Source organism: Sus scrofa, unplaced genomic scaffold, assembly GCF_000003025.6.
Source record: "Sus scrofa isolate TJ Tabasco breed Duroc unplaced genomic scaffold, Sscrofa11.1 Contig1409, whole genome shotgun sequence".
Classification (NCBI taxonomy): Eukaryota; Metazoa; Chordata; class Mammalia; order Artiodactyla; family Suidae; genus Sus; species Sus scrofa.
In genome coordinates this window covers 183,431-198,594 of record NW_018084870.1, presented here as the reverse complement: position 1 = coordinate 198,594, position 15,164 = coordinate 183,431, and the positions used below count along the sequence as shown (strand labels likewise).

General features: G+C 38.8%; 1 protein-coding gene across 1 annotated transcript; it reads right to left on the bottom strand.

The window, feature by feature from the left end:
* Positions 1 to 13,536: 13,536 nt before the first annotated feature.
* Positions 13,537 to 14,597, bottom strand: LOC110258154 (olfactory receptor 4C45-like). Its single transcript, XM_021081307.1, has one exon. The coding sequence runs from the start codon at positions 14,488 to 14,490 to the stop codon at positions 13,537 to 13,539; it is 954 nt and encodes a 317-aa protein (XP_020936966.1). The 5' UTR covers positions 14,491 to 14,597.
* Between the last annotated feature and the right edge of the window lie 567 nt (positions 14,598 to 15,164).

Sequence of the window (15,164 nt, the reverse complement as noted above, 5' to 3'; positions counted from 1 at the left end):
TTATTACAGGAAAGCAAATAGCTCCCATGGCTGCTGTGTGGGGGGAGAAGTGCCCCCTTCTCTATATAAAGTTTTTAATTCCTTCAAGTGTGTGTGTGGGGGGGTACCAACATGGGGTGCAGAAAGATGTGGTTTTCTCCCACTGGCCTTGCTCAATATCCTATATCAGTCCTTATCCAATAGGGGTTTTAGGTGTGGAAATGTCCTGTAGGTCTCATGGTTTTCTTTGCCCTTTTCTTCCCATAAACTGAGTCACAGGGGCTTAGGGATTAATGTCCATCTGGGGGTAGGTACACCTCCTATAGTAAAGAAGGCCTGTGGGGATGTTACTCCCTGGAGCCTTCAGCACAAGTGATAATCAATAGCCATACCAAAGAAGGCGTCTAAGCCCATGTTCCTCTACTGACTACCTGAGTTAGTATTCTGCCTCACAGAGAATGGACTTGTCTGTGAAAACATGATTCTTCTAAATGTATGGTTATGCTAAGAATGGAAATGTCACTTTTTAAAGCTATGTGCCAGGTTGACACCTTGAAACAGAGCAGGACCCTGTGCGGCTCCTAGACACGGATACCCAGAGCAATATCTTTGAGATTTTCTGCCAAAGCAGTCATCATTCCAGAAAGAAGGTCTTACTTTGGGAACCACCATAGCTCATCGCAGGACACTCTGAGGCCAGATTAAAAGAATACAGGCTCTGAGCAAACTCTGATCCTTAGCAGCAAACCCACCCTTGAGCCATTTCCATAAAACTCCTCACCAAACCCTACCAGGGTGGGACACAATCCGGCTGATTCCCCTTTTGCCTGGCAAAGCAGTAAAGCTATTCTTTTCTTGTACGACCAAAACCTCGTGTCTCCAAGGTCCAGTTCAGCGCCAGTGCACAGAGGCTGGGCTTCAGCAACAAGATTATCCTGGGACATTGTGACATTTTTATTAGTGACTGAGAGACACAAGTGGCAGGTTTCCCAGCTCCCTAAGATTGAGTAAGTCACGATCATATCAACTTCATTTAGGGTGAATGGGCACCATTGCCCTGCTGTATTATTACATAGCTTTTTTGTGTCTGCCTCACAGAGAGAGAATCATGGGAACTTCACGTACTATGCTTTCACAGAGTAGCCATGGGAAATCACACCCAGACATGGATAAAGACACCCAGAGGGAGCGAATAGAAACACTGTGGCAAAGAGGCGGCCTACAGCTTCCTCTCCCTCAGCTTCTGAGGTGATAAAGAGCTGGCTGGAACCCTGCACAGAATTGCCTTTCTCTTTCAGCAGCCTTTACCTTGAAACCAGATCAACACACTCCTGAAGTTGAGAGCAGAGAGGGAAGCAATGATGTCAGCTCTACCCTCAACAGTGAACAGTTTTTCTCGTGTGTTTGCTGCCTGCCTCTTGCACAGTCTGTCCCTCTCCTTGATTTTTTTAAAAATTGTGGCAAAACACACATGGGATTTACCATTTAAATCATTTTGCACGTGCAGGTCAGTGGCATCCAGTACATTCACATTGTGTGCAGCCATCCTCACCAGCTATCTCCAAAATTTGTTCCTCTTTTCAGGCTGAACCTCCACATCCACTAAATCATTACTTCTCATTCCTGCTTTCTCCCAGCCCCTAGAAACCACTGTTATTCTCTGTGTCTGAGTTGGATTTTTCTAATATATTGCACATAAATGCAATTATGTAGTATTTGTCCTTCTATAACTGACTTTTTCGACTTAGAATAGTGATCTCAAAGCTCATCTATGTTGTCACATTGGGCATGATTTCCTTCTTTTTAAAAACTGAAGAATATTCCATGTATATACAGCATATTAAAAATGCATTCCTCTGTCAATTGACATGTAGGTGGTTTCTACATCTTGGCTCTTATGAATAACGCTGAAGTGAATATAGCACAGCAAATATGTCCTTGAGATCCTACATTATTTTGAATAAACACCCAAAATAATGGGATTACTGGTTCATATGGTACTTCTATTTTTAATGTTTTGAGGAATGCCCATACTGTTTTCCATAGAGGCTGTAGCAATTTACATTCCCACCAGGAGTGTACAAGTGTCCCCTTTTCTCCCCATTGAGGTCAATAATTGTTTTCCCTTGTCTGTTCTATCATAGCAATTCTAAATATATGAGGTAATAGCTCACTGTGGTTTTGATTTGCATTTCCCCAATGATTATTGATGTAGAATATCTTTTCATATTCTTGTTGGCCATGTGTGTGTCTTCTTTGGAGAAATGTTTTTCCAACCCTTTGCCCATTTAAGAAATCAGGCTGTTTTTGCTATTGAGTTGTATGGGTTCTTTATATATTTTGGATACTAACTCCTCATCAGATACATGGTTTGCACATAATTTTTCAAATTCCAACACAGTTGCGTTTTCACTCTCTTGTTTCTTGTGTTGTAGAGAAGCTTTTAATTTTGATGTTGTCCCATTTGGATATTTTCACTTTTGTTACTTGTGCCTTTGGTGTCCTTTCCAGAAATGTCCAATGTCACACTACCCCAAAAAATGTAATTGGACATTTCCCAGAAATTTCCAATGTCACACTACCTCAAAAAACACTGACCAACAACACCAGCCCTCAGGTAACATTCCACAGCAGTGACAAGGCAAACACTGCCCAGCCACGGGGAGTACAACTGTACCGTGAAAGAGAAAACAACAAGCAAGATGAAGAAGCTGAGAAACCACCCCCAGTTACACCAACAGGAGAACTTACCTAAAGCAGTCAACAGGGAAACAGATCTCTGCAGTCTGACAGACCTGGAGTTCAAAAGAGAAATAGTGAAAATACTGAAGGAATTAGGAGAAGATATGAACAGTAATGCAGACACCCTCAGAAAGGAACTAGGTCATATAAGGAGGAGCCAAGAAAAACTAGAACATTCATTTGCAGAGATGCAAACTGAGCTAAGGGCAGTAAAAACCAGAATGAATACTGCAGAAGAACAAATCAGTGATGTGGAAGATAGAATAATGGAAATCACCCAATCCGGTCAGCAGACAGAAAACCAAATCAAAAAGCATGAAAGCAATATAAGAGACCTATGGGATAATATAAAGCGGGCCAATCTACGCATAATAGGAATTCCAGAAGGAGTAGAAAAAGATAAGGCAATGGAAAATATATTTGAGGAAATTATTGCTGGAAACTCCCCAAATCTAAAGGATACTGAGTTCAAGGTACAGTGCTCCAAACAAGTTGAACCCAAATAGACCCACACCAAGACACATTATAATAAAAATGGCAAAAGTTAGTGATAAAGAGAGGCAGCAAGAGAAAAGCAGAATGTTACCTACAAGGGAACCCCCATAAGGTTATCAGCTGATTTCTCTACAGAAACTCTACAGGTCAGGAGGGAATGGCAAGAGCTACTTAAAGTGCTAAAAGGAAAAATTATGCAACCTAGAGTACTCTATCCAGCAAGAATATCATTTAAAATAGAAGGGGAAATAAAAATTTTTTCCTACAAACAAAAGCTAAAAGAATACAGCGATCCAAAACCCAGGCTAAAAGAAATACTGAAAGGGCATCTCTAAACCAAAAAGAAAGGAGGGAAAGGAGGAAAAAGAAAAAACAAAGAAGAGGAAGAACTAGGACTGAGGAAACCACAATCAGAGAGCAGTCACTCAAATAAGCCAGCATACAGATTTAGTCATGAACATGCTTCAAACAAAGTAAAATTAAAAAGAAAAAAAAAGATCCTCAAAATCATAAAATGAGGGCAAGGGATGCTAGGAAATAAATAGACCCTTTTATTTGTTTTTTTGTTTCTCTTCTTAATTTTAACATAGTAATGAAGTGTTTGAACCTACAGGACCATCAGGCTAAAACACACAATTATAGGAAAGGGTTAGCAGACTTAAGAAACAGGGCAACCACAAGCCAAAACCAAACATTGCATTCACAAAAAATGAAAAAAGAAAATAAACCCACTCAAGCAGATAATAACTGGAGACCATCCAGCCAAAAAAAGAAAGGAAGGAAGAATGGAGAACCGTAGAATCAACTGGAACACGAGGGTCAAAATGGCAATAATAATCTATCAATTATCACCTTAAATGTCGATGGACTGAATGCCCCAATCAAAAGACACAGAGTGACTGAGTGGATAAAATAGCAAAAACCTTCAATATGGTGCCTACAAGAAACTCACCTTAGGACAAAGGACACATACAGATTTAAAGTGAGGGGGTGGGGAAAAAATATTTCATGCCAATAGACATGACAGGAAAGCAGGAGTCACAATCTTCATATCAGACAAAATAGACTATAAAACAAAAGACATAAAGAAAGACAAAAAGGGACACTATTTAATGATTAAGGGATCCATCTATGGAGAGGATGTTACTATCATCAACATATATGCTCCAAATACAGGAGCACCCAGATACATACAACAAATACTAACAGACATAAAGGGAGAAATTGGTGGGAATACAATCATAGTAGGAGACGTTAACACCCCCCTCACACCAATGGACAGATCCTCTAGACAGAAAACCAATAAAGCAACAGAGATCCTAAAGGAAACCATAGAAAAGTTAGACTTCATTGATATCTTCAGGACACTACATCCAAAAAAATCAGAATACACGTACTTCTCAAATGCACATGGAACAGTCCCAAGAATCGAACACATATTGGGACACAAAGCTAACCTCAACAAATTTAGGAACATAGAAATTATCTCAAGTATCTTCTCTGACCACAATACCATGAAACTAGTAATCAACCATGGGAAAAGAAATGAGAAAAAACCTACTACGTGGAGACTAAACAACATGCTACTAAAAAACCAATGGGTCAATGAGGAAATCAAGAAGGAAATTTAAAACTACCTTGAAACAAATGATAATGAAGACACAACCTCTCAAAATCTATGGGATGCTGCGAAAGCAGTGCTCAGAGGGAAATTTATGCGATACAGGCCTTCCTCAAAAAAGAAGAAAGATCCCAAATGGACAACATAACCCTCCACCTAAATGAATTAGAAAAAGAAGAACAAAAAAGACCTAAAGTCAGCAGAAGGAAGGAAATTATAAAGATCAAAGAAGAAATCAATAAAATAGAGATTCAAAGAACAATAGAGAAAATTAATAAAACCAAGAGCTGGTTCTTTGAAAAGGTAAACAAAATTGACAAACCCCTGGCCAGACTCACTAAAAAGAGGAGAGAAAGAACTCAAATAACCAAAATTAGAAAAGAAAAAGGAGAAGTCACAATGGATACTGCAGAAATACAAAAAACCATAAGAGAATACTATGAACAACTATATGCCAACAAGTTTGACAATCTGGAAGAAATGGACAATTTTCTAGAATCCTACAGCCTGCCGAAACTGAATCAAGAAGAAACAGACCAACTGAACAGACCGATCACTAGAAATGAAACTGAAGAGGTCATAAAATCACTCCCTACAAATAAAAGTCCAGGACCAGATGGCTTCACAGGTGAATTCTATCAAACATATAAAGAGGACCTGGTGCCCATCCTCCTTAAACTCTTTCAAAAGGTTGAAGAAGAAGGAATACTCCCAAAGACATTCTATGAGGCCACCATCACCCTCATTCCAAAACCAGACAAAGACACCACCAGAAAAGAAAACTATCGGCCAATATCTTTGATGAATATAGATGCAAAAATTCTCAACAAAATCTTAGCCAACCGAATCCAACAACATATCAAAAAAACCATACACCATGACCAGGTAGGTTTTATCCCAGGTTCACAAGGATGGTTCAACATATGCAAATCAATCAACGTCATACACCACATTAATGAAGGAAAAGTCAAAAAACATATGATCATCTCAATAGATGCAGAAAAAGCATTTGGCAAAGTTCAACATCCATTCATGATCAAGACCCTCGCCAAAGTGGGTATAGAGGGAATATTCCTGAACATAATCAAAGCCATTTATGACAAACCCACAGCAAATATAATACTCAATGGGGAAAAACTGAAAGCCTTCTCACTCAAATCTGGAACAAGACAGGGATGCCCACTCTCACCACTGCTCTTCAACATCGTTTTGGAAGTCCTAGCCACAGCAATTAGACAAACCAAAGAAATAAAAGGTATCCATATGTGAAAAGAAGAGATCAAACTGTCACTGTATGCAGATGACATGATACTATACATAGAAAACCCAAAAACTACTTGAACGGATTAATAAATTAGGCAAAGTAGCAGGATAGAAGATTAACATTCAGAAGTCAGTTGCATTTCTGTGTACCAGCAATGAAATACTAGAAAAGGAATACAAAAATACGATACCTTTTAAAATTGCACCTCAAAAAATCAAATACCTTGGAATACACCTGACCAAGGAGGTAAAGGACTTATATGCCGAGACTATAAAACTATAATCAAAGAAATCAAAGAAGATGTAAAGAAATGGAAAGATTTCCCATGTTCATGGATTGGAAAAATCAACACTGTAAAAATGGCCATACTACCCAAAGCAATCTACAGATTCAATGCAATCCCTATCAAATTACCCATGACATTTTTCACAGAAGTAGAACACACAATCCAAAAATTTATATGGAAAAACAAAAGACCCAGAATTGCCAAAACAATCCTGAGAAACATATGTATGTCTTCTTTGGAGAAATGTTTATTCCAACCCTTTGCCCATTTAAGAAATCAGGCTGTTTTTTGCTATTGAGTTGTATGGGTTCTTTATATAATTTGGATACTAACTCCTCATCAGATACATGGTTTGCACATAATTTTTCCCATTCCAACACAGTTGCGTTTTCACTCTCTTGTTTCTTGTGTTGTAGAGAAGCTTTTAATTTTGATGTTTTTTGTGTGTATTTTCGCTTTTGTTACTTGTGTTTTTGGTGTCCTTTCCAAGAAATGTCCAATGTCACGAAGTTTTTCCACTATGTTTTATTCTAGGAGTTTTACAATTTCATCTTTTACATTTAAGCCTTTAGTCCATTTGAGTTGATTTTTGTGACTGGTGAAAGATGAGGGCCCAATTTCAGTCTTTTGCATGTGGATATCTAATTTTTCCTGCACCATTTAGTAAAGACACTATTCTTTGTCCATTGTGTGCTCTTGGCATCCTTGTCAAAGATCAGTTGACCATACGCATATGCATGGGTTTATTGCTGGGACCTCTATCTGTTCCATTGGTCTCTATGTCTGTCTTTGTGTCAGTCAGTACCACACTGTTTTAGGCATGTAGGAACATTCCCAGACTGGTTTAGAAATAAGTAAGTGTAAGCAGAAAGGTGTAGATTCTAGATGGTAGTTCCCTTAACTCTATCAGGGTGTCATCCTCCTGTTTTGTCTTGCTTCCTTTGGCCACACCCTCAGCATGCAGAAGTTCCCAGGCCAAGAATCAAACATGCACCTCAGCAGCCACCAAAGCCCTCAAGCCACTGCAGTGACAATGCTGGATCCCTAACCCACTGAGTCACAAGGAAACTCGCAGTACCAGTTTTAATTTCTCTCACTTTATAATATAGTTTGAAATCAGGAATAGGGATGCCTTCAACATTCTTCTTTCTCATGATTTTTTTTTTTTTTGTCTATTCAGGGTCTTTTGTGGTTTTGTTTGAATTTTGGGATTGCTTTTTCTAGTTCTGTGAGAAATGCCACTAAGATTTTGATAGGGATTGTCTAAACTTTGTAGAGGGCATTGAGTAGTATGGAGAGCTCGACAGTATTGAATCTTATAATCCATGAAGTTTAGCTGTCTTTACATTTATTTCTGTGTGTGTGTGTGTGTGTGTGTGTGTGTGTGTGTGTGTTTACTTTCACCAATGGTTTGCAGTCTTTGGTTTAGAAGTCTTTCATATTTGTAGTTAAGTTTATTTTTAATTATTTTGTTCTTGTTGATGCTCTTGTTAAATGGGATTCTTTCCTTATTTTTTTCTTTTTTTGTGTGTTTGTCTTTTTAGGGCTGCACCCATGGCAGAGGGAGGTCCCCTGGCTAGGGGTCTAATTGGAGCTACAGCCACTGGCCTGCACCACAGCCACACAATGTGGGATCTGAGCCGTGTCTGGGACCTACACCACAGCTCACAGCAATGCCAGATCCTTAACCCACTGAGCGAGACCAGGGATTGAACCTGCGTCCTCATGGATCCCAGTCAGATTTGTTTCCACTGAGCCATGTCATGACGGGAACTCCATGGGATTCTTTTCTTAATTTCCTTTTTCGATAGTTTGTCCTTAGTGTAGTATACAGAAATAGAAATGATCTTTCACATTGATCTTATATCCTGCTGCTTTACTTAGAATTTGGTAATTAGTTCTAACCGTTTCTTTTTTGTGTTTTTGTTTCTTTTTGTGTGTGGAGTCCTTCATGACTTCTACAAAAAGTTCATATCATCTGGAAATAGATACTTTTACTTCTTTCTTTATGATTTGGATGCCTCTTATTTGTTCTTCTTCTGATTGCGCTGACTAGAATTTCCAGTGTTATGTTGAACAGAGCAATGAGACCGGGAATGTGTTCCCATTCCTAACCTTTGAGGAAAAGATTTCAGTTGTTCATGTGTTCAGTTGTTGAATAAAGAAGTTCTTTAATTATTGAGTGTGGTATAATCTGTGGGCTTGTCATATATGACCTTCTGTATATTAGGTTGGGATAATTTCCTTCTACTCTTAGTTTGTTGAGAGTTTTGTCATAAAAAGCTGTTGAAGCTGGTCAACTGCTTTTTCTGCATCTATTGATATTATCACATGATTTTTATCCTTTATGGTGCCGTGTGGTACATCACATTTACTGATTTTTGCATGTTGACCCATCCTTGCATCCAGGGATACATCCCAGGTAATTTTGGTGTACAGTCCTTTTAATATGCTGTTGAATTCAGTTTTCTATACATCACTGAGGTTTTTTGTTTGTTTGGTTGGTTGGTTGATTGGTTTTTTTTTTTTTTTTTGCATTTATGTTCATCAGGGATGTTGGCCTCTAATTTTCTTTCCCTCTGGTGTGTGTGTTTGGCTTTGGTGAACAGAGTAGTGTTACCCTTATCAAATGAGTTTAGAAGTGTTTTTTCCTCTTTAATTTCTTGAAAGAATTTAAGAAGGATTGGCATTAGTTCATTTTAAAACCTTTGGTAGAATTTACCAGTGGACCAACCCATCTTGTCTTGCTTTTTTTTTTTCTTTTTCTTTCTGAGGAGTTTTTGAATACTTCCTTAATGTCCTTGCTTACTGTTGGTGTGTTCAGATTATTTCCTTTTTTAAAAAAATTGAAGTGTATTTGATTTATGATGTTGCATTAGTTTCAGGTGTATAGCACAGTGATTCAGTTACGTAATTTTTTCCAGATTATTTTCCTTTATAGGTTATTAGAAAATATTGAGTTCTACTTCCCTGTGCTATACTGTAGGCCCTTGTTGGCTATCTATTTTATGTATGGTAGTGTGTGTATGTTCATCCTAAATTCCTAATTAATCCTGCTTTCTGTTCCTTTCCCCCTTTGGTAAGCATAAGTTTGCTTTCTGTGTCTGTGATTCTATTTCTCTTTTGAGCATAGGTTCATTTGCATCATTATTTTTGTATTTCACATATAAGTGTTATCATATGATATTTGTCTTTCTCTGTCTGACTTACTTCACTTAGTATGGTAATAGGTAGGTCTGCCCATGTTGCTACCAATGGCATTATTTCTCTTTTTATGGCTGGGTAATATTTCATTGTGGGTATATATATGTGTGTGTGTGTGTGTCACATCTACTTTATCCATTCCCCTGCCAATGGACACATTTAGGTTGGTTCCATATCTTGGCTATTGTAAATAGTACTGCCATGACCCCTTGGTGTGCATGGATCTTTTCAAATTATGGTTTTCCCCAGATATATGCCCAGAAGTAGGATTCCTGGATCATATGGTAGCTCTATTTTTAGTTTCTTAAGGGAATCCCTGCTGTTTTTCTTAGGGACTCTGCCAATTTATATTCCCACCAACAGTACAGGAGAGTTCCCTTTTCTCCACACCTTCTCCAACATTTATTATTTGTAACCTTTTTGAAGATGGTCCGTCTGACCAGTGGGAGGTAGTGTTTCTTTTGTTCATTTGCTTTTGCTTCTTTTTTTTTTTTAAGCGTGTAGTCGACTTACCCTGTTGCATCCATTTCTGCTGCACAGCATAGTGACCGAGTCACACACATATATACAAACAATCTTTTTCTCATATTATCTTCCATCATGTTTTGATTTGCATTTCTCTAATAATTAGCAATGTTGAATATTTTTTCACATGCCTGTAGGCCATGTGTGTGTCTTCCTTGAAGAAATGTTTTTTTAGACCTTCTGATCATTTCTTTGATTGGGTTTGTTTCTTTTTTTTGGTATTGAGCTGTATAAACTGTTTGTATATATTGGAAATTAATCCCTTGTCAGTTGCATCATTTGCAAATCTGTCCTCTCAGGCTGTAGGTTGTCTTTTCATTTTGTTTATGGTTTCCCTTGCTGTGTGAAAGCTTTTAAGTTTAATTAGGTCCCATTTGTTTATTTTTGTTTTTATTTCCATTACTCTAGAGACAGATTTAAAAAAATATTGCTGTGATTTTTGTCAAAGTGTGTCCTGCCTATGTTTTCCTTTAGGGGTTTTATACTATAGTATATTATCATGTAGTCTTACATTTAAGTCTTTAATCCATGTTGAGTTTATTTTTGTATAAGGTGTCAGAGAACGTTCTCATTTCATTCTTTTTTTTAATTTTTTTTTTTCTTTTTAGGGCTGCACCCATGGCATATGGAAGTTCCCAGGTGAGGGACTGAATCAGAGGTGCAGGTACTGTCCTATGCCACAGCCACAGCAACCCAAGATCCAAGGCGTGTCTGCAAACTGCACCACAGCTCATGGAAATGCCCAATGCTTACCCCGCTGAGTGAGGCCAGGGATTGAACCCATGTCCTCATGGATACTAGTGAGATTCTTAATCTGCCGAGCCACAACAGGAACTCCTCTAATTTCATTCTTTTATTTATTTATTTATTTATTTTTACATTTTTTACATTTCTTTTTTTATTAAGATTTTTATTTTTTCTATTATAGTTGATTTACAATGTTCTGTCAGTGTACATTTTTACACTTTTAAAATGTATTTTCAAAATACACATTTAAAAATATTGTTCTAGGTATCCATGGGGACAACAAATTTCTTCTCTAGAGCTATAAAATTAAAAGTGACTCAATATCTTTTTAACTGGACATGGTTTTCTGATGTCATCTCTTCCATGGTTTATTTTCTTAAGTCCTTGCTTAGTGAGGAGAGAGTTTGTCTCTGAGTAAAGATTTTTTTGTCCCACTCTGTTTTTCCTGAAAACCCATACCAAGCTTGAGAACAGCATCTCCATCACTCACGTTTCCACTTTGCTGGAAAACTCCCCATCAAATAAAATGCATGTATATGTATATTTATAAAACATACTCATTTTTCTGTATGTCGGAATCTAACACAGTAGATGCTGAGTGCAGGGCTCTGCTGATGTACTTACTTTTCAAATAATCAGATGATTAGTAAGCAGTACTGTTGGAACCTGCAAAAATGGATGCTGACAACTTTTACTTATTGCCAGGTGGTAGATAAATATTAGAACAGTTTGAGTGTGCAGTTGGGCCAGAGTTTGAAGTATGTACCTGGCCATGCTTTGAGATTAGACTGGGGTGGAGTATATCTGAAACATTCATCAGAAGGTCTGACTGTGGTTTTCCTGATCCTGGCTTCAGCTGAGTTTAAGCCTCACTGTGTTCAGATGAAAAAAGTCTCCCTTTGATGATAATCCATGTTGTTTGGTTGTCCTTAGAAATGCCAGTCTTCAGGTTGTTTACTTCCACATTTTCTGGAGACTGTGATCTTTTCATTCAAGATTGACCAAGAGGCATTAGAATTTTTGTTATTCTCATTCCTCAAGTTAGGTGATTTAAAGGCATGGATATACTTTTTTTTTTTTCATGAGGGCATAGGATGCCATATGCCATAATCTATTTGGGGGAATAATGGTTGTTTCCTAATCCACAATGGGGAATCATGAGGCATCAAGTTAGAGGTTTTGCTTATATGCAGAAGTGATTGACAAGAATCACACTCAGCCCAAGTTCTTTGGGGAAGGCACATGCAGGCATGTGGAGGAAATCACTGTAAGGAAGAAAGCTATTTCCTCTTTCAGCTTCTGATGTGGAGTCAGTGGCAACCTTGTGAGGAATGGTCTGGGATGATGTTCCTGACTGGGCACTTTGCGTTCAAGCTCTTCCTCTCCCTCAGGAGCTGATGAAAAACAAAGAGTATCCTCCCCAGTCAGAATGATGTGCCACTGGGAGAATGGTTTTATTTCAGAAAAATTTTTTTTTTTTTTTTTTTTTTGCTTTTTCTAGCACCCGTGGCATTTGGATGTTCCCAGGCTAGGGGTGTAATTGGAGCTGCAGCATCCAGCCTACACCACAGCAACAGCAACATGTGATCTGAGCCACGTCTTCAACCTACACCACAGCTTATGGCAAGCCCTGTCCTTATCCCACTAAGTGAGGCCATGGGGTCCAGCCTGCAACCTCATGGTTCCTAGTTGGATTCATTTCTGCTGCACCATGCTGGGAAATCTGAAAATGTAATTTTAAAAAAATGTATATTTATGTGCAAATGCTGTCTTTTTGGGATTGTGGTAAGGGAAAAGTTTTTTTTTAGTTTTTTTTTTATTGCTGTGGTTGAATAAGATTTATAAACTTCTAAAAGTTAGGAAGGTCAGAAAAAGTATATTTTGATAAATATACTTTTTGAAGACTCCCTGCTGTTCTACAATTCTTTTTTCATATATAGTTGTTTTTCATCGTTTAAAGTAAAACTTTAGCTATGCTGCTGGCTATAATGAGGGTTCAAGAATATTGCTACTGGGCGTTCCCATTGTTGCTTAGCAGTTAACAAACTGACTCGAGTAGTATCCATGAGGACAAGAGTATAGTCCTGGCCTCACTCAGAGGCTTGAGGATCTGGCATTGTGGTGAGCTGTGGTGTAGTTCACAGACATGGCCTGGATTTGCATTGCTGTTGCTATGGCATAGGCTGGCGGCTACAGCTGGGATTGGACCCCTAACCCGGGAAACTCCATATGCCGCGGGTGCAGACCTATAAAGATTAAAAAGACAAAAATATCGCTATTGATGTGCTTCATAGCCAGAGTCCTGAGAACATTTTGATGTTTGTGAGTTCTTGGGACTTTTGTGTCCTCATGAGTCCTTTCCTCCCTAAAAATATTAAAACTGTGGTTTTGCAACTGCATTGGTATATAGATGACTACAATCCAGGTTGTGTTATTAATTGTTTCTTCTTGTTTTAAAAGAAATTGAAAATTGCAGGGGCTCCTAAAACTATCTTGGGCTCTAGGGTCTGTGCCTACTATGCTTCAATGGGCATCCTCCCTGATCACAATATATGGGGTCCTAAAGAAAATTGATCCAGATAGGATAATACTCCGAAGTTGAATCAACTAAGAACGGGAATAAATCACCATGAAATACCACAAGATTTTTTTTCTTCATACCCCACACAAGATTTATTTACCACCTGTTTTCATTATTTGTCCCCAGAGTTTTTTAAAGACATCCTTCACTTCTGCATTTCTGAGCGTATAGATTAAAGGGTTCAGCATGGGAGTTACTATAGTGCAAAACACAGTCACAGCTTTGTCAGTGGGGAAGGAGGTCATGGGTCTCAAGTACAGGAATGAACAAGGTACAAAGAACAAGATAACAACCATGATATAAGAGGCACAGGTAGACAGAGCCTTGCGACGCCCTTCAGAGCTATGAGTCCTCAGGGACCTCAGGATGACACCATAGGAAGCAACCAGCATGCAAAAGATTACCAAACACATGGACCCACTGTTGGCAGCAATCAGGGGCCCCAAGGTGTGCATGTCTGTGCAGGCTAGCTCCAGGAGAGGGATTAAATCACACATGAAATGATCAATGACATTGGGGCCACAGAATGGTAACTGGACCATGAACAAAACCTGGATCCCTCCGTGAATAAACCCTAAGGCCCCAGCCATTCCGACCAGAAATGCACGCACAGGTGGGCTCATGATGGTCATGTAGTGCAAGGGCTTACAGATGGCTACATAGCGGTCATAGGCCATGACAATCAACATGATGATCTCAGATCCAGCAAAGAAATGTTCAGCAAAGAGCTGGGTCATGCAGCCCTTGAAGGATACGGTGTTTGTTCCAGAGATCAGGTCAAAGATCATTTTGGGTGCGATGGAAGAAGAGTAGAACACATCTATAAGGGACAAATAGGACAGAAAGAAGTACATGGGAGAAGCCAGGGCTGGGCTGATGAAGATGGTGACTGAGATGAGCAGGTTGCCTGCCAATGTGATCAAGTAGGTGGTTAACAAAACACCAAATAAGAGTTTCTGCAGTTCTGGATTCTGGGTCAGCCCCAGTAGGATGAATTCTGTGACATTGCTCACCCTTGCCGTCAACTCATCTCTGGATGAGAACATGTGGTCCTTCTGGAAAGAGCACAGTGTTACTGAGTGATGATGTTTAAAATTCAATACAAAAAGATTTCATCCCCTCTTTAGTCATGGATTGGGGGAGCTACACCTTCTACCCGCCTCTGAGATTTTACAGATAATCCTAAAGAAGAAAGGAAGGAGGGTAGATTTCTCCTTATTCATATTAATTGAACGTATAGTGAAAAACTTTAAAACATGACACTAAAAGCAAGATGGTATTGTGAACATTGACTTATGGTTGATCTCTAAACTTTCTTTGCAGCTCTAAAGTTCTCACAGATAGCTTTCTTTCATGTTGGAGGACACGTTTCATCAATCATAATTATTATTTAAAGTTCAGCTTGTCTATGGGCATGAATATTTTTAGGTATAGGCACACAATATTCTTTTTAAAAAAAGTCATCAACTGTGTATCAGATATGAGAGTAGCATCCAAGCCTTTCTCTGTCTATACCAGCTGTGTTGTCTGAGCTCTTCCTGCCTTCTGTCAAATGAAAGCACATGCACACACAGGGACAGGGATACAGATGGGGTTTTTGTCCCTCAAAATGGCAAGGAACTATCTTTATAACAGCTCATTGAGCAGCATTCACTCAACCGTCCAGGGTGTTTTGTCTGGCTCAGCATGACTCTTCCACGCTCGCTCTTTCCCTGCCTTT

Coding starts and splice junctions, on each gene's coding strand:
- LOC110258154 (XM_021081307.1), bottom strand. CDS start 14,490: ATGTTCTCATCCAGAGATGAGTTGACGGCAAGGGTGAGCAATGTCACA.